The sequence below is a fragment of the Strix uralensis genome, chromosome 26 (genome assembly GCF_047716275.1).
Source record: "Strix uralensis isolate ZFMK-TIS-50842 chromosome 26, bStrUra1, whole genome shotgun sequence".
In the NCBI taxonomy this organism is placed as follows: domain Eukaryota; kingdom Metazoa; phylum Chordata; class Aves; order Strigiformes; family Strigidae; genus Strix; species Strix uralensis.
In genome coordinates this window covers 4,895,372-4,921,515 of record NC_133997.1, presented here as the reverse complement: position 1 = coordinate 4,921,515, position 26,144 = coordinate 4,895,372, and the positions used below count along the sequence as shown (strand labels likewise).

The 26,144-nt window shown below is 45.8% G+C and overlaps 1 protein-coding gene across 2 annotated transcripts; it reads left to right on the top strand.

The window, feature by feature from the left end:
- Positions 1-276: 276 nt before the first annotated feature.
- LOC141935148 (beta-galactosidase-1-like protein 2) lies at positions 277-26,007 on the top strand. Of its 2 annotated transcripts, XM_074851134.1 has the most exons (20): positions 304-401; positions 3,497-3,556; positions 4,831-5,028; positions 5,628-5,696; positions 6,013-6,108; positions 7,591-7,699; positions 8,010-8,102; positions 11,000-11,081; positions 14,024-14,088; positions 16,362-16,446; positions 17,505-17,642; positions 18,035-18,115; positions 18,340-18,446; positions 18,847-18,993; positions 19,399-19,470; positions 20,403-20,481; positions 21,716-21,803; positions 23,624-23,738; positions 24,685-24,801; positions 25,280-26,007. In XM_074851134.1, the coding sequence occupies exons 1-20, from the start codon at positions 319-321 to the stop codon at positions 25,364-25,366; spliced, it is 1,971 nt and encodes a 656-aa protein (XP_074707235.1). In that variant the 5' UTR covers positions 304-318; the 3' UTR covers positions 25,367-26,007. The 2 variants fall into 2 exon arrangements, with proteins under 2 accessions (XP_074707236.1, XP_074707235.1); XM_074851135.1 differs by lacking the exon at positions 3,497-3,556 and having other exon boundaries at positions 277-401.
- The last annotated feature ends 137 nt before the right edge of the window (positions 26,008-26,144 follow it).

Here is a 26,144-nt window from a genome sequence, read left to right as displayed (position 1 = left end):
GGGCGCGGGGCCGCGCCGAGGCCGGTGTTGGCGGGGGGGGAGCGGCCGCGGGCGCCCAGCGCCCGGTACCTGCCGCCGGCCCCGCCGCCTCATGACGGGCACAAGCGCCGCCAATCGGCAGCGCCCGCGCCCTCGCCCCACCCTGCGGGCGGGTGGGTGGCGACCAATCGGAGGCCCCGGAGGGGGCAGGGGGCGGAGCGCGGCGGCGGACGGCCAATGGCGAGCGGCGGGGCGGGGCGAGGCGGCGGGGGCCGGCGGGCCGGGGCCGGGGCCGCGGCCGGGGCCGGGGCCAGGGCGGCGGCGGCGGCGGCGGCCGCCATGTGGCCATGCGGCGGGCGGCGGCAGCGGCGCTTCGGGGGCGTCGCGCTCCTCGTCTTCGTGCTGTGGCTGCTGCTGCGCAGGTGAGAGCCGGGACGGCCCCGCCGCGCCGCGGGGGTGGCGGGGGTCGCGCCCCGGTGGCGGGGCATCCCCTGGGGCGGCGGGCGGGCTCCCCCCGCTCCCCAGGGCGGTCGGGCCGGGGCAGGGCGGGCTCGCAGGGCTGCGGGCGCTCTCCCGAGCGCAGGCCTGCCGCCGTGACCGGGGTTTGGTGTGGAGAGCAGCTGCGCCTGAATGGAACCCGGGGGCTGCTGGTACCGGGAAAACGGCGATTCACTTTGTGCTATCCTCTCGCTGCCTGGAAAATTAATTTACGGCGAGCCAGGCTCGATAAAATAGAAATATCTTTTCTTATCGGAACGCAGAGGGAAAGCCGGCACAGCGCTCCCCATCAGTCACTGGCGGAGAGCTTTCCTCCAGCAGGACGGGAGCGTGGGAAGGACCGGAGAGAGTAAAGCTGCCTCCACGTAGAAATGATTTAAAAGCTTGAAATAAACGTTCCATGTAATTTACACAACTTCTCATCTATCATAAAAAGTACGGATATGGAAAGGCCGATTGCCAGCGCCATAAATCAGAGTCTCTGTTAGGCGAGTGCTCGCCCTGGTGAGGCTCTACATCACCGCATCCCGGTGCCCATCGATCGCTCCGTCTCATCTCACCCATCCCTGAGCTGGCTCTGACGTGCTCGCACCGGAGCTGCTTCCCTCTCGCTCCAGCCCATTCCAGGACTGGCTCTTCCCTGCCCGTGTCCCCACGCCGACCGAGCAGGGCGGTACCCGGAGAGCCGGGCTGCAGCACGCCGTGGGGTCCTGCTCCCCTTTCGCAACAGCCTTGACTTTCTTCTCCTGGTCCCGTTTGTACTCTCAGGGCCAACAGCCGTTCCTCTGTAGCCCACCTGGAGTAACCAAAAGTTATTCAAGGTTCTAACTTAAATCTGTGTGGTTTAGATCCCGTTTTGGGGGCGATGCTCTTTCCTGGACTCGTGTTGTAGCCAGTCTGCAGAGTAGCTTCTCTGTGCCAAGTGACAGAAGCTCTTTGGTCCCTGACAGCAAAGTGCTGAGATAATATTCAAGCAAGGGAAGATGTTCTTTGTTACCACTCTCATCCTTTTTATACCTTCGATGTTTTATAATGGGTTCTTAAATTCATAGTGGGAAGTTACCTGATCCTCAGAGCTATAGAAAAGCCTTGATAAATCTTTGCATAATTAGAAGCAAAATTCTTTTAGAGCTGGTCTTGGGTTTGTGCCACATGCATTTTTAGCAGAGGCTTATTGCAAGCCGATACCTGATAAAAGCACAGAAGGCTGTCTCCTGTAAGAGTGTATCTATAAACCACCCTATCCGTCGGTAGCCGGTGTTTCTCCCCGTGGCCCAGGTCACCCGAGAATAAACGGCACCACAGATCGCAGCGGTCGTTATCCAGCCGTGGTCAGGGTGCACCTGGGGCTTGTCTGACCGACACAGCACCTCGGTTGCCGCAAGACAGCGAGCCGTGAGTGAAGGCAACTCAGAGCTTTCACTTTTCCCTGGGCAGAGGAAGCCCAGAATAAACAGCAAAGCCCTCTGAGGCACGTCTAAGCAGAGCTCAGGGATTAACTGTAAAGTCCCTCGTCCTCTGAAGCGCGTCCTTTAGTATTGGCAAAACAACCTAATGGTCTCCATGCTTCTTCCCTTGTTTTGACTTTCTTTTCTGTTGGGTTTTTCTCCCAGCTGGTCCGGGGATGTGGTAGACCAACACCAAATCTAAATCTTGTATCTCATGCGGAGAGGACTTCAGCTAGGCTTTTGTTTTACAGGCACAAATGCCTTAGTGTAGCTGTCTGGTTTAGCAGTTAACTGCGACTTTCCTATTCCGCGTGGAGTGTTTTGCACTTCAACTTAACGTCTTATAAAGGCAGGTTGTTTCATTAAGGACTGACTTGTCCAACCTAATTTTGATGCTTCTGTTTCAGGGCAACTTGGTAATGTAATGCTATTTTTTTTTTTTTCAAATTCCTGAAGCAGGGAGGGAATGGATACAGAGGGACAAAGTAGGCCAGTAACCTTTAGCAAAGACAAAAAAGGATTCTTTGCAATCTGTGCTGTCATTGTAGAAGTGAAAAAAAATATACTGGGAGCTATACATTGCTCTCAAGAGATAGCACAGAGTGGTGGACTTTGAGCTGTGGAAATCGAGGGTAACGGGCTGAAGTTCTGCTGAGTCACAGAAGTTTTTTTCAGAAGTTGCTTGAACAGATCGTAGTGAGAGATGTGGGTTTCAGGATATCTAGCATAATGTGTTGAAAATATTGGGAGCCTGGGAGATTCCTACCAGTCCTTGGTGAGAAAAAACACTGGAGCCAGGGAGTTTTAAGGCAGGAAGCTTGATGGAAACGTGCCAACTAAGTTATGCCCAGGATTAAGAAGATAAGCTTAAGTGATTTGTTTATTTTTATCTGGCTATGTACAGCCTTCATTCTGGCACCAGTGGCAGTTAGGCAGTACTGTTGTGTGCAGGGGTGATTTAGAGCCTTACCTAGCTCAGAAACAAATTGGAAATTTAGGTATTTTCCAACCTAATCTTTACAAATTAAGAGTTTTGTGTCTCCAGACTCCTTTGAGCTTTCCGCCTCTGGCTTGCCACCAAGCAACAGAAGTAGGTATAGCTGCAGTTTCAGGATCTGATTTGCAGAAGTTGCAGTCTGTGTGAGATGCAGTTCTAGCAGAAGAGAGGGGCAGGGAGCCATAGGATATCCTCTGTGTGGATTGAGAACCACCTTTCCTGCTGGTAAAATTCACAGTAATTGTTTGGGAGCAATGCTGCTGTTTCCCAGCCTCACGTCATCACGCTCTGCCTGTACCTACTTTCTTGCGTAGATGGGCATTTTTTTATCCTGTTCCTATTCAGGCAGTCACCCTTTAAATATGGCAGTTAGGTATTTTGTGCTTATTTCTCCTACTTTGAGCTGCGCTCAAAAAATCATAAAAGCTCTGCTATTCCTGCACCACGTTCTGAACGGGATACGTTAAAATCCCCATGCTCAGCACTATTTTTTTGGAAATGGTTTGACAATAAATGCGTGTGAGTGCTCTCTGACTGAAGGCAGTGAATATCTAATCTAGACTTCCTTTTCCAGGTATTACCCATGCCTGCTGCCGATTGTTTCAGAGTCCTGTGAGAATGATGTGCTACACAGGTACCCGCTGTGCTTGTCAGCCAGCCCGTGCAGTATCCTGGAAGCCTTAGATTTAGTTCCTTTGTAGTCCCCTTGTCTTGTGTCGGAGGCCAGGTAATCGCTTCAGGCTCCTGGTTAGCAATCCCCATAAGCTGTGAGTTCTGAGAAGTCCTCCCCCTCTGCTAATACCCGCTCTACACGTAGTGTAGAAAACAGCCGGAGGCTCAGGTATTTCCCTCTTCTCTGAATGTGACATTTCTCTCAAATGCGTGGGTCACACTTGCTTTCTCGAGACAGGAATCCATCCCTCGCATCTGGCTGTGATAACGTCTCAGAGGAACAAGCTGCTATTGTCTAACTCCTTTGTGTATTCAGAGTTGTGGAGCTGGGAGGGTCTGACGGAGGCAGTGTAACTGCCTTGGATCTGGACTAGTTGGTAACGTGTGTTCTTGGTTCAGCCAAAATGAACTGGGGAGTCACGTAAGGCAGTAGGAAGTAGTTTCCTACATGCAGGAACCGACCCGAATGGAGCTGTGATAGAGTACTCAAGCTGGTAAGTGCTGTGGAACCTGGTATCCCCTTTGCTCTGGTTCTTTTGACAAATAACATCTTAAGGAGTTAGTACAAGCAGTGATCCAGGCAGAGGTAAGTTTGTGACTTAGTCTTTCCTGAGTGATGAATATAATCCAGGGAGTTTCATAAAATTTAGGAGAAGATTCTCTGTTCACAGCGAGCAGATGAGGGTTCTTTATTTTTTCCATGGCTTGAGTTGGAAGGTTTCAGAGACCACAAGACATCCAGGGCAGCAATACTGAAACGTAGCCGCTGCTGGAGCGAGGATCTGGAAATCAGCCAGCGTATGTCATCCTACTGCAAAACAGGCAGATCCTGCATTTCATAAGTTACGAAAGCGCCGAAAGCGTTTGCTAGGATTGAGTGAAAACTTGCCCATCTTGTATTTTCAGCAAGTTAGTTTGATGATCTCTGCCTGAGTAGTGCTACATCTCAGTTGTGGAGTATGGCAGAGTGGCTCGGGGCATTCGGGACGGAAGCTGCTAGTGAAATGAGTATTAAATACACATCTTGGGCAGATCTTCCATCTGTTTTACAGTCTTCTGAAAAATCTATATGCTCTATATGACAGTGGTTTGCTTAAGAAGTAGGAAGGTCAGAGCACGTCCTGCCAGGTAGGGTGAAGTGAGCAGCCTCTCTTAGGGGGTCACATTTCTTTATGGTAAGCACAGATTTCTTTACCAGAGATGGGATGCTCATATGTCTCTCTGTTTCCCCTCTAGGTTTAACTGGAGTGAGCTGATCCCTCTGCGGTTATGGGGGAGGACCCTAGGCTTGCAGACAGAAAACTCGCAGTTCCTGCTGGAAGGCATGCCTTTCCGCATCTTTGGGGGTTCGATGCACTATTTCCGAGTCCCCAGGGAGTACTGGGAAGACCGCATGCTTAAGATGAAAGCATGTGGCTTAAACACCCTCACAACGTAAGTGTCCCCACTCCCTCGGCTCTGTCACACATTCCTTGTAGCCTCTCCCCTCTTCCACAGAAGTTGTTAGGACTTTGTTGTTAGTTCCAGTGGGCCATAACAATGTCTGCCTGTACTTGTTATGAGAAAAGAGACAGAAAAGGGTAGATTCAGGTTTTCTTTAACCATCACATGCTGCTGTATCCTCAAATACTGACTGGGACAGATGTCTGTCAGATGTCCTGGGAAAGTGCCTTCGTAATGCTGACCCAGGGAGGAAGGGTCTGGTGCTGAAACAGTCCTTCAGCACGGCTGTGATTTAGAAATTGCTCTGGTTTGGAGAATGAAATCTATACCTAGAGAGCGACCACGTATGATGGTCTTGTGGAACTCAGATATTGCAGAGTACAGGAGAGAGTGCCACGAAGTAAGGACTTGTCAGAAAAATGAAAGAAAGCCACAAATAACATGCAAATAGACGCTTGTAATCTGTACATGCAGTAATCTCTGCATCTGTTACTGACTAACAAAGGGAGTGCAGAGGCTTTTTTCTGTGCTTCACAAACGCAGTGCCCTTTTCAGCCCTTGACCTCCACTGCCCTAACTCTGCATTTCAGGTACGTGCCGTGGAACCTCCATGAGCAAGAAAGAGGGAAGTTTGACTTCAGTCAAAACCTGGATCTAGAGTATGTGGTACAGACAGCTCTATTATTCAATACTCCTGTTTTGAGGGGAGGGTGTGCGTATCGGTTCTGGATGAAGATGTAATTTCCAGCTTCTGAAGTGAAGCCTGTGCCTTGACCAGGCAGTGGAGACTCTCGTTCCTTCCCCTGCTTTCTGGAGTCCTGGGGACTTACAGATTTAATACTAGTTGCTAGATCCAGTCTAGTTGCTTCATCCAGCAATCCTCTTCTGGTTTTGGTACTGAAATTTCATGGTGATTGGTGTGCATGGTGTAGGGATTCTGTAGTCAGACAATAATTACGCTGTCTGGATCTCTAGGGCCTTCCTTTTGCTGGCAGCTAAAAATGGACTGTGGGTGATTCTGCGTCCTGGACCTTACATCTGCTCCGAATGGGACCTCGGTGGCCTGCCCAGGTCAGTGTGTAAATAGTGCAGTTGAGGCAAGCGTTTGAGACCGTGGAAATAAAACAGAGCAAACCCCCTGATCATACAGTTGAGCCTCCTTCAAAGATTTAGAATGTCTGGCTGTTAGATGGGAATATTTATTTTCTGTCTCCCCAAAGCGGGTGAATACTTGTTGTGTTACTGAGCTCTCCTCAGCAGTACAGATAGTAAGCCCGCAACCAGGATTTTTTTTGAGTGGTTATTCTTCAAAATAATAATTGTGTTGTGGCATAATGGTTACAGCAAGAAAATTGAATTGGGGAAACCCAGTTTTCTCAGTGTAATACGAACAGTAGTATTTGCAGCTTGATGTAAAAATTTGCTTCATCTCAGGTCCATTTTAGAAGCCCTGCTAGAACATATGTATTATAGGGCTGGCAGTGATAAAGACCCATCACTTTTCTGGCCTGTGGGTAAGAGGCCTTGAGAGCCCAGTTGAACACACCAGCATTGAGACTTGCCTGGTTACTAGATCCCAGTGGAACCAGTGCCAGGTTACACACCGCTTGTTGCCCTTACCTTCACAGAGCGTAAACCTCAGTGGAGACACTTGGCAAAATTTGGGGATTATTTCTTTTAATCTTTTAATTTTCCAGCACGCCTTTGGCATCAGAGGGTTCAGGTGCAGCACTGTGAAGGTGTGACAGGGACTTGCTCACGAGAGAGTGGCTACTTGTGACCAGAGGCAGTAGCTCGCTCTACATCAGATTACAAGAAGTTATTGTCAGTTGTTGCCACATCGCCCACGTATTTTTTTTTTTTATTAGATAAAAGATTCTGATAAAGAGCAACAGTACTATTCTCATTTTACAGATAAAGAGGCGATGATTTTGTAAGTCCACCGAGCTGCATATAGCATACAGGAGTTGAGTCTTTCAGACCTCTGGAATCACTATTAGTTAACACCTCCTTTTGCAGAGACAAGGAAGGTACAAGCTCACTCTGCTTAAATTGTTATAGCACTACGTTGTTCTGCTCTTAAACAAATTGCTCTTTTCTGTGTTAACCCCAAACCATCAAACTGTGTCTTGTAAATCAGCAGTAGAAACCATGGGAACAATTACCAGAAGCTTTGTTTTGAGCGATGATTGGGGTTTTATGAGGGAGCACTTGGTTGTAGAGTGCCCTTGGGGATGCAGGGAATTCCAGAGTAACCTTTAGAGTGGTAAGTTTAGCCCTTGAAATCTGATTGGGAGAGTTAATGAAATGAGCTTAGGCCCCAAATACAGAACAAAAAGAAGGGGAACAGCTTGGCAGTTGCAGCCTGGGCTCATTTGCAGGTGTGTGGTAGATACCCTCACACGGTGTCCTGCACCGGCTCGCCATGTCCGTACCTGCACTGAAAGATCAGTGATTCCTGCCCAGCTGTGACTCGGTGCCGGTGGGTGGTGGTGCCTCTGGCAGCTTTGACTGGACAGGAGACTCAGATTCTGTTTGCTGCTTTTCTCATAGTTGGCTACTGCAAGATCCAGAGATGCAACTGAGGACAACGTACAAGGGCTTCACAGAAGCTGTGGATGCCTATTTTGATCACCTAATGCCTGTTGTCGTCCCTCTACAGGCAAGTACAATCCCTCACTCTCTCTGTCCACACGTGGGGACTGTCTGCACTGTGAGCTGTGTGTAACAGCAGCAGGTCGAGGCAGTAACAAACCTACCAGCTTCGCTTTAGGAACCAGTATGGACTGAAGTTGTCTGTGTCAGCTCTCCAGATCTGTCCGTTTGGTTATGCATAGACTTTGGGAGGAAGAGAGGGTGGAGCTGAGTCCATCTGAGACTTGTACATCTTTCCTGCAAGCCAGTGCCCCTGTGATATCATTCTCTCTGGTTAGAAATCATGGTGAACAACTTCTCCTTTTTGTTCCCAACAGTACAAGAAAGGAGGTCCCATCATTGCAGTGCAAGTGGAGAATGAATATGGTTCCTACGCCAAAGACCCAAACTACATGTCCTATGTTAAAATGGTAACGTTGGCACGTTTACTTGTTTCTGTGGTGAATCTTTCTCGTAAACCACCTTCCTTATAGTATTTTCTTTCTTCTGAATAACTTTTGAGCATAGCTTCAGAAATGCTTGAAAACGTCAGTGCACAATCTAGCTGCATTTCCCTTGATGTTTCCTCCTGGAGTGGAAGAGATGGCATATGACCCTCTCAACACTGATAAGCCCATGTTCTTCCAGAGAAGAGGGTGATAGGGAAGTGGGGAAGTATCTGTAAAACATAGCTGGCCTTGAAGAAGCTCTCTCCTGCTGGTCCTGTTTTGCTTCTCTTAGATGATGTTAGAGAAGGGTTTCTCTTAGTCCTTGTTGACTTTCCTGGGAGGAAGCTTTATGTGAACAAGCCACCAGCCCTCTCCTAAACCTGTGTAATCTGGAGCTCGGCATCAGGCAAGTTAACTTGCCTAATGCCTCCCTTATTCTTGTCAAACAGAGACTAGACTCTGCCCTGGCTCCTGCCTCTGCACTGAATGGTAATGAGTTGGCCAGTGCCCAGAGAGGCCAGGGTATCCTGGTGGATCTAACGTGCATCTGACCTGTTCGTTTGCCCCCAGTACAATTGCAAGGCAGACAGTTTACAGGATCTGCAGTGTGTCTTACAAGGGTCGTTGTTTAATTTCTTCTCACTGAATGCTTAAAAGTGCTGCTGCGCTTGAGAGCGGTCACCCATCCGGTGGTGTGTACGTGCTATAAAGTGTATGTTCCCTGCTTTTCTGCTACAGCATTATCAGATCCTTTGGAAACTCTTAGGATACCCCAGCTTCACCCTGAGGTTAGCTCAGGCTCAGGTTGTCCCACTGCTCAAGGTATAGAGAAACTCTTCAACCAAATAAATTGTGTGGCAGGAGTCCTAATCTGCTTAGAGCGGTGCCTGCTCCTGCACTAACTCCATCTCGTGGAGTGATTTAACACGGCTTAGAAGGTTAAATATGAAGTGTACACATGAACAAGTTAGAGAGTTAATTGCCAGTGTGAACTGGTAATGTCAGAATTGTTTTATCTATGTAGTTTCCCTCCCTGTGTCCCACCAGTGACAAGCATATAAGCAAACAGCTTTTGGAGCCCTAAACGAATGGGGCACAGAGACTCTGTTGTGTCTGAACAGCGTGTCGACTCTGTGCTTGCTTCTCCATATCTCAGTGATGAAAGAGCTTGTGATGTTTTACAGACTTGTCAGAACAGATTTCTTTGCCAGGCCGGTTGGTGTATTTTTGCAGTGCTGTTTAGTCATATTCAGGTACTGTGTGCAGCTCACATCTGAGGAAATATATTATAGTGGTTAAAGATGAAAATGTGGGAAAGCAGGATTTGCAGGGCTTCCTTTTTTTGGTTGGAGTGGGATCTAATGTGAGGTGTAGCTCCTAGTCTTTGTTCTGGTTTGGGCCTTGAGCTTTGAATGTGGCAAGTTGATTAATTCGATCTGCCTCTGGCTTGTGTGATAATGTTGCAATTCTTCCTGGAATTAATATACCCATTAAAAACCCCACAACTCATACAAAACCAGAAATCCCTGTCCTTATCTCCCTCTTTTGGGTGCAGTGCCTTTGCCTTCCAAAACGTGAAGGCCGTGAAGGGGTGTATTGGCACCTCCCTCCCCACACAGGGCATGAGCTGGGATTAGCTGAGCACACACCTGTGTCTGCCTCAGACGCTGTTTCTATTCCTGGTTTCTCTGCTGCACCCTGAAATCCTGTAATGCATTTCAATGTGTGGCAGCTCTCTGCCGTTTCTCCATTTTGCACTTATATTCAAAAGGAGGGAAGAAACTTAGTGTTAATGCAGTGCTCGAAGAATTATCTTAATAAAATTCGTTAGAAATTCCAGTTCCCCCAGTAGCTGAATTTTGTCAAGATTCCAGCCTCTGTTCATGTATCGATGTAGTGATGATAGGTTGATAAATTAACCAGGTTGTCTTAACTCTGGGCTTGTCTTTAAACTCTGTGTTGTGACGCTTCTCTCATGGGGACTGTGTGTAATGCTCAGATCTGCTCTTTGTTCACGGGGTGTGTGGACCTGTGCCATACACAGAGGTTTCTTTAAACACGCAGCAGACACTAACTAGTTGGTGCACAACACAGGTGACTCCTGTGTGAGCTGGTGTGTCTTTATCACCATTTTAGAGTTAATAATTTATAACTAAGAGACGGAAGGTTTGTTTTCAAAGCTCCTTGAAGCTGAAGGAGTGACTTCCAATGCAGGCAGTGAAAAGAGGGGTTAATCTGCAACTAGGATTTCCTAATCTCTCCTTCAAACATTAGCTGCTGTTGTGTAAAAAAACAACTGTTAAGAGAACAATCCTAATGGGAAGAACCTTGTGTGTGCATATGCATTTAAAAAACCTTAGCGTGCTATTTTGTACAGTGCTGTGATACTAAAGAACCAGTAAATTCATCCAGACTTGACTGTTCAAGAGCATGGGTACCTGAGCTGTCCTGTGGTGGCATTCACGGGCAAACCAGCTATTTTTTCCTTTCAGCTTCCATTGTGAGACAGTCAGGAAGAGTGAGCTGCTTTTCTTTCTCTTCTTCCACCTGAAGCCCTCTTTTGATGGAAAGCAGTGGAGCTATTTATTAAACTGATCGCAGAAGAGGAAGATAAAATCCTGAAGTTTCATGCATCAGTGAGAAACCGATCCAGCTTTCTCAAATAAAATAAGATTTTTCAGTTGTCTTTAAGCTGGAAAAAGTAGGCAGGGAAGCTTCAGGAGGAATGGGAGATGTCACAGGAATAATATTTCTTACCAAGCCACTACCAGTTTCAAGCTCTCCCCAGAGGAGGTGATAATGTACTTTAGTGCTTTAATATCCTGACAAATACTAAACTGGGGCTGTTAACACAATGGCTTTTCCTCTCTTTAATTTAGGCCCTGTTAAACAGAGGGATTGTAGAACTGTTAATGACCTCCGACAACAAGAACGGGCTGTCGTTTGGCTTGGTGGAAGGAGGTATGTGTCTGTAGGCGAGCGAGGTAAGATGCTCTTTGTCTGGGGCAGCTGGTGAAACGTAGCCTTTGAAGGAGAGCAGTACGCTTTGTTCGCCACGCTGCACCCGTTATCTGTGTTCTGGTTTTGGGAAGGATGGTTGGTATACACGCAGAACAAACCCAGTCCCTTCCCAAAAAGGTTTAGAGTGGTTTTTTTGACATAAGGTGTAACACGGTGACAGCAGGATAGCTCCGTGGGGAGGCAGTCCCTCTGCTTTCAAGGACGTTAAGTGTGTGCAGACTAAATACCTTGCTGCCTTCTGTCTGCTATTGGGCATCTACTTCCCAATGAGGTTAGTTAAGAGATGGCAGCACCTAGCATTTCTTGATGGTTTCTTCCACCAGATTAAAAGGCTGAAAATACTACTTCTTATTGCTTCATTAGAGTAGATATTAAACAAGTACCTCAGCACTTACCAATAGTAATAACTTATTCCTAAGATACCTGCTTTCCAATTAAAAAGATAAGAAAAAAAAAGTCCATCAAAACCTTGAAATTTAATATTCTGTAAATTTAGCAGTAGTTTGCAGGGCAGCCCTGTCTTCTCAGTGAGCTTGCTCTGGGGTGTACAGCCTGTGGTAGGGAGGTAAAGGAGGGTATCAGATGTGCATAATGCAAAAGGATGTCCATTTTCCCTTTCCCTTGTAAAAAGTGTAATTCTATTCAGTGTTTAAAAATGCTGCTTAGCACCCCTCCTGCTTTTCACTGTGAGGAAATGGAGGTACAGCTGTTTGAGTTTCACTGTGCCCTAAATCTGACTGGTTGGGGCATAGCGTGATGCTGATTTTCAGCTTTCCAGATCCAGTTCAGCTGAGATTTACTACGTATTTGGCCTCTGATCTCTCCTGTGTTCCTGCCAGTTGTCTGCCTGAGTAGTAATTGCTTCCCCGAATGAAGTGTTTGCCGGGTGCAGTCTTTGAGTGCTCCTGTCATCGCTCAGTTGTAAATACTGTTAATTTTCTAATCTCAGGGATGGAGATGATTGAAGGGAAAAGACTTTTCCCTCCTTTTGTTTTTATATGACAGTATGAGAGGGACAAATTCAGTAACTCCGTGGGCCTTCACCAGTACGGTGGTCTTCTCAGCTGTATTTTTTTGGTGTGCAGCCTTTTCCAGCCTTGACCACATAGAGTCACTCTCTCCCTGCCAGCAACCCGACTGCAGAGGGGCTGCTGTGGAAACGCCTGTCTAGCCCTCACCATCTTTGGAGGGAGGGAATGTCTCCTGCCTCAGAGCTTGTTCTTTGCAGTTGTCTTTTCCAGCATGTCGCATGCTGAGAGCTCTTTGATACCAATTTGCCTTTTAGATGTCATAACAATCTGCTCATTAGAGTCAACATGTCAAGTAATCAGATGTGTGGAATAACTAGGGCTCAAAGCGGTATAGCGGCAAGGTGGTTAATGAAAGCCCTAAAAGAGAGAGAACAAAATCCACTGTAGAAATGTGTAAGAAAACAGAGAGAAGACCCCATACTGGAGTTGAAAACGAATGCAGTGATTCTGTGGTTTTCTTTATTCTGTTCATCAGCAGATTTCTTTCCAAGAAGCATTTGTAGGTTGCCGTTCCTGCCGGGAGCAGTCAGTCTGATCTCTCAGTACCTGTGCAGCTTCTGCAATCCTCCTCCCTTCACGGGCACGCTCGGGGGCCACAATCCCAAACTGGGTGGCTCTAATCTGACCTGGTACAGCCCTTCTGGGAGCTGATAGGTGACAAAATAAAAACTCTGCTTTCCCTCCAGGCCATGGCTGAAGCACCATGGCGGAAAGCTGTGTGTATGTGAAAACTACCTACTGTGGAAAGGATGAATAAGGCTCTGGGGACTGGTTCTCTGCACCTTTACACCATTTTCAATGGTGTGCTGTTAATCTGCACGAATTGGGCACGTTCGCCTTCAGGATTGCCAACCAACGTATTACATCAATGCTAAATCCACGTTTTATTTTGTTTTCCCACCACGTTTGCCTGTGCCAGATTCTTCACCTCAGCCCACTACGTAGGTCAGCCTATTAAAATCGAGGTATAAATAGTGAGGAGTGAGGTTTTGCTTCTGTAAATATTCTGTTTGAAGAGCTCTGACACAACTGGGGCTGGATTTGATACCGTCTCTCTTGTAAGAAGTCAAGTTTTAATACAGAATCATATCATTGCTGCTGCATTTTTAAAGTTTCTTGGGAGAAAGATCATCAGCGTGACCAAGGGCTAGAAAAGTATGAAAATGGTTCAAAAATGTACCAGGGGCTGGGACACTGATGCCAGATTAGTGTCTTCTAATGCATCAGGACCTGCAGATGGGTCTTCCCACGCCAGTGCTTGAAGATCGTGCAGCGACTTTCGCTCTACATGCAGCACACACAGACTAGTTGCTGGTTCCCCCGTACTGCACAGGGCAGAAGCACAGATAAGTCTTCCAATTACAATTTCTATCTGGTTCACTTGTACTGTGGTTTCTCTCGCCCACCTGCACAGACATGACAAGCTGCAAGATATTGCCTGGGTAGCGATTCCTGCAGCTAAAGCCTGGGAGATCAGTGTGGCATCTAGATATGACTTTCTAATAATAAGTTTGCCTTTATGTGGTGCCTTTTATCTGAGGATCTCCAAGTGCTTTACAGCCTCTAATTAAAGCTTGTGACACCCCATGAGCTGCTCTGATGCTCTTTCTAGTATCTCTGAACGTTAGAGCTAAAAAGGTGGCCTGCAAGTATTCCTCTCTGTGCTGTGGTCCCATTAGATTCTGCATACTAAGTGCAGACTTTGATGGGAAATTCCCGAGGAGGTTGTATTGGTGGTTCAGAAGATGCTCCGGTTCCCCCTGACTTGTGCTGGGCTGATGCCCAAGGAGATGGTTCCCTAGGCCTTTTGTATGTGAGTCAATTAATAAAAGCTTTTTCTTTTCCCAACAGCACTGGCCACTGTTAACTTCCAGAAACTGGAACCTGGGCTACTGAAATACCTGGACACAGTACAGGTAAGATGCAGAAAAACTTTGTTCACCTAGATTTTTCCAGGACAGCATTAGAAATGAAGTGCTCGTAGTCTGTTTTGGTTTGGGGCTTTTTTGGAACAAATGCTTGGGCTTCCTTCTCATTAGGCCAAATCCTTCTGGAATCAGTGAAAATACTTAGGATGATTTCTCTGGAAAGTTAAGGAGATTTTAAGTAGGCTGTTATCCAGCGCCTTCTTAAAGGCCTTCAGCTGTGCCTTGTGGCCTGTGTTTAGCTGTAAGGGATAGATTTCTTCACACTTTTCAGTGTTGATACCCAGTAGCATCTCACTTTGCAACTGTCAGACCTCTGTCTTGAAGTTCAGTCGTCTCTTTCCCAAACTCTTTTACCCTGGTGCTGTGGATGCCGTCAAGAGCATGATTGAAAACTGTAGCCTTCAAGTGCTTCCCCCAGTTCTTGCCGGGAACACTGTGATGGGTGTTTCAGTCATCTCCAGCACCTCATACAGAGTGTAGATATGTGAAGTTGTATTAATGGCATGCTGTGCAGAAGTGAGTATTGGCTCCATTAGGCATTTGGCCCTATTTCGGCAAAGATCTGCAGCAGAACTGATCAGAGGAACACTTTGATTTCAGATATGATTCCACAGTAACTTCACAAAACTCCTTCCACACAGTGCAGTCCCAGGCTCTTCCTGCCCTCTCCGCAGCCCAGCCTACCTGGCATTTAACAGCGCTCACTGTGGAAAAACATTTGACTTCAGGGTGTCGCTTGCGTGTCTTTAACAGCGTCCTGTGCTGTCAGAGATGGGAATCAGGGGTAGGGAATTGCCTCATGAACGTTTGATGCAAAAAGCATCTTGACTGTGTGATGAGGAAGTAGTGAGGGAATAACAAGTTTTGGTTTTTGGTGATAGGCTCTCTCTCTGTTTGCATTCTCTGTCCTCTTCTTCCTCTTGTTGCTCTGCTTGCTCCAAATACCAGCCTGGAAGGATGTGAACAACTGACCTGTGCCCCAGGCCGTGATCGATCCTCTTCTGATCCCTTCCTTTGGCTTTTGCTTGTACTGTGAAAAGAAACCTTGCTGCTGGCATGCTGAACGTTGAATCCTACAGCTTTAATTTGTTTTCTTTTCCTGCACAGGCAAAAGGGGCTCTGCTGCATTGTGCTTTTGCCTTCTTTAGGCCTTACAAAATTCCCCAAACCCTGCAAACGAACAGAAGGAGGCACCTTCCCCACCAACTGAATACCCAAATGTAACGTGGCCCAATAAAAGCAGCTCCTCCTTTGCCACACTCACTGATTACAAGATAAGAAGCCTGTCATTCATATTTGTAAGGATTATGCAGCTATGTTATCTTTTCCTTGTTACAATCTCTTATTTCAGAGGGTGATAAAACTCCCTCTTTGACTAGTTTACTGCGGATGGATTGATGAAAAACATATTTCCAAGAGCTGGTCTGAACCTGGAACAATTAGATTATTACAGCACCTGCAGTTGTTTTCTCTTAATGAAACACGAGTTTCTTTAATGCCACTTACCGTGGCCATTTCATGTGGCATCAGATAAAGCCCCTCTCAAATAAAGGACAAAATTGCCTTGACTTGAAATAAATACCGTGAGGACGGAGTGCCAGCCAGGCTGAGCACATGTTGTCCTGTCCGGTGTGATGGGGCCGGGTGGAATTCTGCAGGAGCAAAGGGAGCTGGCAAGCAGCAACAAATGGGAAGCAATTGCTCTGTGTGCAGAGTCGTTTTAATGAAGACCTAATTCCTGCAAAGGCTAATTCCTTCCTGCCAACACCATATGCGGCATTAAAAAGGCATTAAGCCGCTAAGGTCTGCTGTTCCTACCTTGGCAAGCTCTGGCTGCGGTGCACCTGCAAACTCTCAGCTGGCAGTGGTGTAGCTGATAAGCAGACATTTATAAATCTGTATTTCTAGCAGAAGCTAAACAGTGACAGTTGGTTTGTCTTTCTGCAACAGCTCTACCGAACAACAGTATCCAGAACTGTTTGGTATCACCTGATTGTGTGCTGTGGTTTTTGCTTTGTGCCTAGCAGAGGACTTCTCTGCTGCTTTGCTTGCCTGTTCTGGGCATCACTGGCCCACAGCATCTTGTTCTTTACTTGTCCAGGGCTCCTTAGCTGCTTTTTTTTTTTATGCCAATAGGAGAAGAACACCCTCTTTCAAACCACATTGCCAAGCTGCGTTTGAACAATGCTTCCCTAGAAAATAGGGATGAGTGCAAGACTGTGCTGTCTCCATTTTAACCCTTTGGTTTTGTTTTGATACAGAGAGGTCAGCCAAAGATGGTGATGGAGTATTGGACCGGGTGGTTTGATAACTGGGGAGGCCCTCACTATGTCTTTGATGCAGACGGTGAGCACCATAGACTGTTCTTGTAGATAGGGGGGTTTATTGCTCAGCAAACAGCCGTGGAGAAATTACATACTGCTTTCTCAAATTTTCTGTCCTGCTGTAACCTTTGTTTTGTGTGAGTCTTTGTAAATGAATAATCTCTCAGTGAGTGGGTCACATTGCTGTGCCTTGGATTTTCTTTAGTAGTGTTAGTAAACAGCAGCTCTTTTTAAAAAAAAAAAAAAAATTATCTTTTTATTTCTCGGAGACGAACTCTGTGGGGTGTGCAGAGCGCCAAACCCCTTAAGTTATTAATGTCAATGTGTCCTAAGGCCTTGTGCTACCCTAGGTTGATTTTAAAAAATGCAGCCCGGTGATTTAAATCATCTGTTTCGTCTCCTGAGCTAATCTAAATCCTGTGAAGACTTTATTTGCATTTTGTAGAACTGTCACAAGTTTTGTGAAACCTCGATCATAACGGCATTACTTGTCTAGTGCGTAAACACTCCTCATTAAGAGAGGATTATTTTACCTTTTGTGGGAATATGATGAATTTAAGCCTCTTGCAAGTATAGCACCTTCTGAAAAGTATCAGGTTTTTTCTAGTTTAAAAGCTCGTTAGGATGGAAGATTAGTACTGAAAAAAACCCCACCCAACAGCCCCAGAACCTCCAGGGCATCTAAAGTACAGTGAAAACAGAGCTATGTAAGACTTTTAATGACTTTCTCATCCTCCTGCAATTGTCTTTGTAATTGGGTCATTAGTGTGTTGAGTTTAGGAGTCTGACTGAGTAGTCCTTACAACTCCTCTGCTTAAAAGCAAAATTCCTCCTCAAGTGCATGAGCTTTACCCATTTTCAGCTATAGGAGAGGTATGTATGAATGTATGGATATGTCCCGATACGTCAGCAGATGTGCTGCCCTTACTGAGGGCAAAACACAAATCACAGCACGAATCACTGTAACTACCCAGGTGTGACTGACAAGGAGCAGAATGTTTGCATCTGCTTGAGTTACTGGAAGAGCATTAGCCTTGCTTCTTGGTCTGTGGCCTTCCTGGCACTGCCCTTCCTTTACAGAAATGGTGAATACTGTAGCAAGCATCCTCAAATTAGGAGCATCCATCAATCTCTACATGTTTCACGGAGGCACCAACTTCGGCTTCATGAACGGCGCTTTGGAGGCCGACGAATACAAGTCAGATGTCACCAGTTACGGTGAGTTTTCTTTCACTGCCCTGAAGATGGTGATCCAAGATACAGTTCTGGTGTTTAATTTTACCAAGTCAAATTGTACCGCAAAGCTCTTTTCATCCCAGCAGCCCTTTGTTAAAATAGTTAATTGTTGACTTTATCTCGTGTGAAGTTCTGAATACGTGCAAATTAGATCTCTCGAAGTATGTTGCTCCTCAGTGAGTGGCTCTTCTCCAAATTAAGCAACTCTGTGCTTGTCTAGCTACATTCACACAGATAAAAATGTACAGGTTTCCATAATATAGACAGTGCCAAGAAAACTGTGTCTTGGGCTTTTACTACTTTGACGACAGTGTACATGAAGGCTGTCCCAGAGCTGCTGTATGTTTTTTGAAACATATGTGCTTCTTTTTCAGATTACGACGCTGTGCTGACAGAGGCTGGAGACTATACATCCAAATTTTTCAAGCTCCGACAACTCTTCAGCATGATCATTGGTAATTATAAATGCAAGAACCAAAACACTGTTCTACCTACAGTGTTAAAGCAGAGACTTGTTTAAACTGGCCCTTCTGCTGGAGCCCTGTGGCTCTGGTTGGTTGACTGGGTGCTTTTTCCAGAAAGTGGGAGGGAGGACCAAAGGAGGCCTGGAGGGGCCTTAAATCTGTGCTGGCTTTTTGCATCTGAAGTAGCTGTTTCATCTTTCTTTTTTGCATCACAGGCCAGCCTCTTCCTCTCCCTCCCATGATTGAAAGCAAGGCGTCATATGGTGCAATCCTGTTGCATCAATATATCTCTCTCTGGGATGTGTTACCATCTCTTTTACAGGTAGTACTACCAATTTTAATGCTGCTGGGTACTAAAAGGCATCACCTCTTAGGTGGAAAAGACAATGAGTGTGCTGGTTGTTACCCCATGAGGGCAAGGTTGGGGAATGTTTTGTCAAGGATATGCGAAGGAGGCAAATCTTTGTCTCACCTTTTCTGCTGCTACTTCTGTTCTCAGAATTCCAGTGTTGCAAGGCCTTGGCTCCATTTTCTGGTACCTTGTCCTTACTGCTGTAGCTTTCATAGAGGCATAAGGTGATTCAGGTTGGAACACTCTGGAGGCTTACAGGGTAAATGTAACCTGTGGCAGAGCAGAACACCTGTCTTAAATTAATTGCCTCTGTGTGGCCTGTCAATGCCAAGAGGCTACTTCTGCCGTTAAATTTGTTTCTCCTTTGCAGCCCATTAAGTCAGAGTTTCCTATTAACATGGAGAATCTGCATCTAAATGATAGCAGCGGGCAGTCCTATGGATATGTGCTCTACGAGACTGTTATATTTGGTGGTGGACATCTGCATTCAAGAGACCATGTCCGTGACCGAGCACAGGTGAGGAGCAGAGGGTGACTGACTGCAGTCAGATGTAAATGCTTTGGTCTTGGCAGCTAGGCAGGAAGTGGGTCAGCCGTGAAGGAAAATGTGAATTTTTAGATTAGAATTGTGATTTGCTCTTTTCGAGTCTCAGCTAAGCCCCAACCACCCCTTATCATTTGTAAATCAGCTTGAGGTTCCAGCCTGCTAAAATTTATGATACTTCAGAATATTGAATGTTCTGAGAAATGTGATTCTTTTTTCCCCACCTAGACTGAATCAGTGACACAGTTACGGATGCTGAGTTCTGGATTCAAGTAGAGACCATTTCCTCCCCAAAACCAACTCCAGTAGGCTATGCAACACGTGATTATAGTACAGTTGATGAGAAGTTGCTCTCCTCTCTTGTGCTCTGTTCTGCAGGTGTTTGTAAACACCATGTATGTTGGTGAGCTGGACTACAACAGCGTGGAGCTCTCCCTTCCTGAAGGACAGGTAACTAATTGGAGGTTGTTCACAGCAATGGTATGTGGATAACAGAACTGAGACTGCTAAAGAGACAGCGCTCTCAAGAAGGCACCTCCCACCTAATCTGTTTAACTAGCTGCCACGGTAGCCTGACACAGGGAACGGTTGTTACACCCTAATTAGACACTATTTTATTAGTGAAATACAGTGTGATTTCACTGCCAAGTTACTGTTTGTCATTGAGAATGGTTTTTGAATACTTTTCCACGGAGAAAATACAAGTCATCGTAGTCCTTGCGGTGCACAATTTGCCAGCCTTCCTGCCACACCCACAACTGTAGACATGGAGTACCCGATTTGTGCAGATTAAGTCCGTGTAGGCTTCATCTTCCTTAGCACAAAGCAGGTTTTAAGGGGGTTTGGGGGATTTTGCATCTTTTGAGTCTCAGATGAAAGGCGGGGGAATGTCTCTCTTTAGCTCTGAGAGCGGTCTTACCCTGGCAGAAGTTGGCAGTGAGAGTAGTAGATTGATTGAAGGCGTGTCAGCAGAGCTGTGCGTGGCTCCTAGGAGTAGGTGAGTGGGTGGATATACTAGCTGTTCTTATGACTTTGTGGGAGAGCTGTATGAAATAAGCCTGTACTATGTCAAACTCCATTTCTGGCTCTGTGGGTGATATCAAAACGGTACTTAAAACTTCAACAGAAAAAAAAAAATAAAGAAGGAAAACTTTTATGAAAAAGCTGAGAGTTCCTCAGTAGCATAAGTGTTTGCATAAGGTACGGCGACACTGTTCTGTCACATGATCCAGAACGGATAAATCGCAATTGCCAAAGGTATTGGTGCCACCTCCCCTCTCAAACACCTCTGCTGACCTCTGTTAACCAAGCACTAGGGCTGATACAGCACATGCTGTGCACTGGTCCAGCTGATGCTCTTCTTTTTTTTTTGTTTTTTACAGGGATTCAGGCAGCTAAGACTCTTGGTAGAGAACCGCGGGCGTGTCAATTATGGGCTGGCACTGAATGAACAGAGGAAAGGTAAGTGAAGTTCTTTGCTCTCCAACTGTCCTAGATAGTTCTCGGAGTTTAAAACACTGTAGAACTGTCTTTCTTGTGTGCTTTACACAGAACCAAACTGAAGACCCAGTACAGCTACCGTAGTGCTAGCCAAAACTACCATCTGGGAGTCGGTGGGAGATGGTGTGACGGAGGGAACTTGTTAAAAAACACAGTTCATCAGCCCCTCTCTGGAGCGATCGTAGATGAAAAGCAGTGGCTGCTTGATGGCTTGCATCGAGGCTCCTTATTTTATAGGGGACAGCTACACCCAAGTGAATCACTAAGTGAATCTTATTCTGCTCTACATTTGCTAGGTGATGTTAGGGTACCTTTTCTCTTGCTCTGTGAGCATGTTACTTCACAGGAAGAGAAGGAAAATACCTTTTTTAATCCGTGTTTTCCCCCGGGGGTTTGATTTTTGGAGGATCACAGCATTTAAAAATTCACACAGTATCGGGAGGAATGAATTGCATCCTGTTGAGCAGAATTTACTAAAATGTTCGAGTCTTATCACACACAGTTGTGGAGCTGGAAGAGGTCAAAACCCCAGGATTCTATTTTAGTGGGGAACTGTATGCAAAAACTATACAAAATAGACTAATGGAGTTAGCACGTGACTGTACTAATTTTAGTTTACTGCAGAAGAGGTGCATAAAGCCTCTGTTCTGCTTAGGCAGTCTCAACTGCAGTCCTGTAATTAGGAGGCTGGATTAGGACCCAGGCTTTGCCTGCTACATGGAGAATAACTTTATCTAACAAGAGAGTGCTAAAGGGAAAATTACTTATTAAGGTGTCTTAAGATCCTTGGATGAAAAGCACTGGATCAGCACTGGACATTAGTGCTTGCCCGTGTTATATTTTGCTGTGCCTATTAGAGAAGTAACTGATTTACTGCTTTAAAAAAAATCTATACATGGACAGCTAACTAAAAGACAACAATAACAACAAAACCCCATCTGCTGCGTGTGCCAACAATGTTTTCTGCTTGGAGGGTGTTTAACGGCTTGGTGAGTTGAAGCAAAGGAGAGATTGGAGAGGCCAAAGTATAGTAATGTTCCCCACTCAATCTGGCTGAGCAATGGGACCATATGGACTCTAATTCCATTGCAGAATGTGGCTGCTTTCCATCTCCTGCTGTTCCTCGCACTCAAATAGGAAAATCTATCAGCTTTAGCTGTTTTTCAACTCTTCATTACCCCCATTGCTCTTGCAGGCTTAATTGGTGACGTCTTCCTGAATAAAACCCCCTTGAGGAACTTCAAGATTTACAGTTTGGAGATGAAACCTGGCTTCATGAAAAGGTTTGTGGGATTTAAAAATGTTTTCTTCCTCGTTTGAAACCAACTGTTTACCATCAGTACAAAATCTTAATAGGTAGCAGTTAAATGTATCAGAAAGGCAACACAAGGTAAAAGCAGGTAAGTGGGTTTTTGCACTGATAAATTCCTTACTGATATCTTTGCCTGAAATAGTGCAGAAAATGGTGCTGCCTTACCCATACCATTATTTAGGTGTGAAATGTATTCCCACTGTGGAGGATTTAAAGACTTCCTTCCTCACAGCCTGCGCAGCAGGGTTAGATCGGGTAGGTAAAAGCACGGCTTACCCAAAGGGGTGGGTCCCAGCACACCCACATGTGGGAGAAGTTTGTGTCTTTCTTGAAATTAGCAATATGGCTGATATATTTAGTAATTCAAACTCGCAAGGGACAGATTAATTCTAGGAAGCTACTAATAGTACATTAACAAGTCCAGATGGCTTCCTCTCTTTTAAGTTATTTTGCTTTAATTCAAGAAAGACTGAAAAAGAAATTTAGCAGGGGTAAGTTAAGGAGCCTCTGTTAGTAGATACAGAAAACCTCAGCAAACGTTTAAGGCAACAGATGCCCTCTGGACTCTTGCCACAATCCAGAGAGACTGTTTTCAGTTATGTTGTTAATACCAGAAAGTAACACATCTGCATCCCCCAAGATATCACAGCTCCCTCAGCTTGTGTAGGAAGGAGAGAGGGGCCGTATTAAACTGAAATGGCTTTTAAAAGGCAAAAAAGTCTACATTTTGAAATTTCTAAGGACGCTCTTAGGTGCTGGGGGGAGCTACCTGAAGGATTCTTATTGCTGGGGTAACTTGCCTAACCTTGGCCTGCAGGGTTTGAGAAGAGTGTTTTCAGTGAGGAACATTAAAGGAAGCACACTGCCATGCCCAAAGAAAAGCCAGATTAGTCAGCACTGCAGTGGGGTACTGGCAGGTGACCGGTAGCAATGAAACACCATCAGCTCACAGTCGCTGCGCAGGAGGATGGAGTGCGTGGTGTTGTGAAAGGAACTGTCGTGGGCTTTCAGTTGAGTAATTTGGTAGCAGTCGAGCTGCACTGGATCAATAACTTCCCTGAATCCAAGTGCAGTTTGTAAGGGCTGGGAGAAACATGTTCTGACAGAAGCTCAAGGCTTCTGTGGGACTTTTACACTCGTATTTTCTCTTCTGTTTGGCCCCTAATTGTTTCCACGGGTAAGAAATAATGCCAGATTGCCCCCAATTACTGCAGACTTGCAAGGATGGGTTTGCATTCCTCGGCAGGAATGTCTGTGTTGAATCCTACCAATTCTGCAGGTTTTCCTTTAGCCTGTGCGAGCCACATGCATTTAAAGCTGGCACCGTGGCCCTGTCGTATCTGAAGGAGGACCAGCACTTCAGCAGCCCACATAAAGCAGAGGTTTTTTACGTTGCTGTAAAGTACTAGAGATGGTGATAGCCCCATATATCCTTTTCTTGTACCAGAAATTGGCCTATCAGTGATGTGGCAAGCATAGGATAATGAAGACTGAGACATGTACCACCAGTACACTCATCTTAAGTGACGGGGAGAGATCAGCTAGGTGCTTGCCTTGAGTGTTTACAGGAGATAAACACTTCGTCCCTTTGCAGCGTGAAGAATATTACCTTTAGGCCCTACCACTAGAAAGCAGCTGCTTGACATTTCAGGCATGCAAGGAAATAGCAACTTTGTTGTAACAACATCCACCTGCCATGGTAAGCAGCGATTTGAAATGATCTTGAGACCAGTGTTGTGTCTCTCAGTGCTGCCTGGTGCTTCCCTGCTCCGTTTGGTCCTTCTCTTACAGCTTGCGACATACTGCTGGGTGGAGCGCAGTCCCAGATTACTTTGTCGGTCCAGCTTTTTTTCGTGGAAGGCTGTGGATAGAGCATCAGCCACAGGACACTTTCTTGAAGCTACAGGCGAGTCCTATTTTTCTTTCCCCCTTATTTTTTCTCGAGCAAGATTTTTTAAGAAGCTGGTTAGAAAGACACTCGTGTAATAGCTCTGACTGAGCTCTGTCTTGTAGTCTGGAGTTTTGCAGTCTTCCTCTGATCTTGGAGAAAGAGAATTACTTTGAGGGTGTAGAAGTCTTCTCAAGCTGGCCGGTAATTCTGTTCAGTCTGTAGTGATCCTGATGAGAAAACATGTGCAGTACTGACCCTGCAGAGCTGCTAATGAACAGTTAAGTCTTTTTCACTGACATAAAAATGCTATTTCTTTTCTAGTTGCAGAGGAGTAAAGGGCACCAAAAAAAAAAAAAAAGCAAAGGCACTAGTTTTATCCCTGCCTCCTCAATGTGATATGGAAAGAGTCGCTTCTTTGTGGCCATGGCGTGAGAGTTAGTGTTCACATCTTCCTTCTGTGGAAGATTGCTGCTCTTGCATAGAACTTAAGATGTGATATGAAGTATTGTTCAATTTTCTCCTCCAATTTCGCTCCCTTAGAGCCACGGTTCATGCCAATCATTATTGTACTCACTTTTCCATTTATGCTTTGTTGTAAGTTACGCTAGTCAGTACCAATACAGTACTTCTGTCACCTGGGAAATAGGTGAGGGGAGATACTCTGTGCTTGGGAAGAAATAAAGATATGCCTGTTCAAAAGGATGAAGTTTCCTGTACAAGCATGAATCATGAATTGCACGTTTTTGAAAGCTTTATCCTTTTAATTAGTACGTTAAGGATAACTCCTGTTCAACAGGGCTTACTTAAATGTCAGTGGTGTCAGGCACAGGGAAAGCAAGCAGAAAACCTGTAGAAAGTGGCCTGAAAGAACGCAAGTGTGAAAGTAGACTTAGTTTCCTGTGGGGATGCTAACTGGGCAATACAGCTGCATCAGTAATTCTGTGTGCTGGCTTGATTCTAGGGCTGGGAAAAAGGAGTTGTGTTTGTCAACGGTCAGAACCTGGGCCGCTACTGGAAAATTGGACCTCAGGAAACACTCTACCTTCCTGGCCCCTGGTTATGGAAAGGGAGCAACGAGGTGAGAGGCTTTGGTGGGATTTCTCTTTGCTTGTTGGTATTATTAAGGATCCTGCTCTGAGTCATGTCCCAAAGAGCTAGACACATACAGTAGATTAATTACCTACCTCTGGCTGAAAACCAGCGCAGTAGAGAGGAAGGAGACTGTTATCTCCTAAGATCTGTGAAAATTGGGGAAGGTGCTGCTCTAAAGCTGACTGTGGCTCTGACAGCCATTAAGACACGAACGAGGATGGCAGCTAAACTTCAAAGCACTGCATCAAGTTCAAAATCAAGACAAACCTGATTTGATGCTGGTTCACTTTCTGCATCATGTGGTGCTGAAGAAGAATCACAGTTACTGTTCAGACTCATATTGATTGATCTCTTTAAATGATGCTTCCTTCCCCTGCTGTGATCGCATGCCTTTTCCTCCTAAAAATGTTTAAAGTAACTCAGCCTTTGTATGAAGGAACTTTATAGATCCCTCTCCTCTGCAGATTGTCATTTTTGAAGAACGCACTGCAGGACGGATAATACAGTCTGTCGACATACCTTATTTAGGAAGAACTCAGTACGTGGACTGATGAGACCTTCTTTCCCATGTTTGGTTCATCTTGAATACTCCTGGTTGCATGTCTGGGACACGATGGCCCAGGCACTTGGGCATCTTAATTTCTACTAGACCCAGGTAAAGGATTTGCTCTTTGGCAGTAAGTTCAGAAGAGAGGATGGGCCCCGAAGGAACCAGAGTCCATTGTTTCCTAGATGGATGTGGACGCTCATCTCCCTGCACTACGGAGGACCCACAGCTCGGGTGGCTGCGCATGATGTTATGGACCGTCTGGTGAATGTGGGGGAGTAAAAAGGTGCTGGAGGCAGGGGAGAGAGAGAGAGAGAGACAGAGAAAGAACTGAAGCCATCTGAACTGAAAGCTGAGCTCAGCTCTCCAGTGACTTTAAAAATGTGTTATTACTGGCCACCTCGTTTTTATAATTAGATAGAGGGAAAATAGTCGGTGAACATGTGAGTAACCAGGTGTGGAAAACCATTTTGTGGTGCTTCCAGGCAGAATTTAACAACTCGCTCTGCAAAGAGGCCATTACTTGTTGGAAGCCAGGGTGGTTGTCAAGTGACATTAACTCGAGCTTTTTTTCCACTAAATTTTACTATGGAGGTTGTCTCTCTCTCAAAAAGGAGAAAAAAAAAAAAGTTTTAAAAAGTGAAATGTGTTTTGTCCTCTATCAGATATATCAGCATGTTTCAAGCCAGGCAGGAATGGGAACTTCCAAGGAGGAGGTGCAGGAGGAGAAAAGGACAAGTTAGTCTTCCAGTCATCCCTCCACCCCTGCTCTCGCTGAAGCA

Coding starts and splice junctions, on each gene's coding strand:
- LOC141935148 (XM_074851134.1), top strand. CDS start 319: ATGTGGCCATGCGGCGGGCGGCGGCAGCGGCGCTTCGGGGGCGTCGCG. Junction 14,089..16,361: donor AATACCTGGACACAGTACAG/GTAAGATGCAGA, acceptor GTTTTGATACAG/AGAGGTCAGCCAAAGATGGT. Junction 17,643..18,034: donor GTCAGATGTCACCAGTTACG/GTGAGTTTTCTT, acceptor CTTCTTTTTCAG/ATTACGACGCTGTGCTGACA.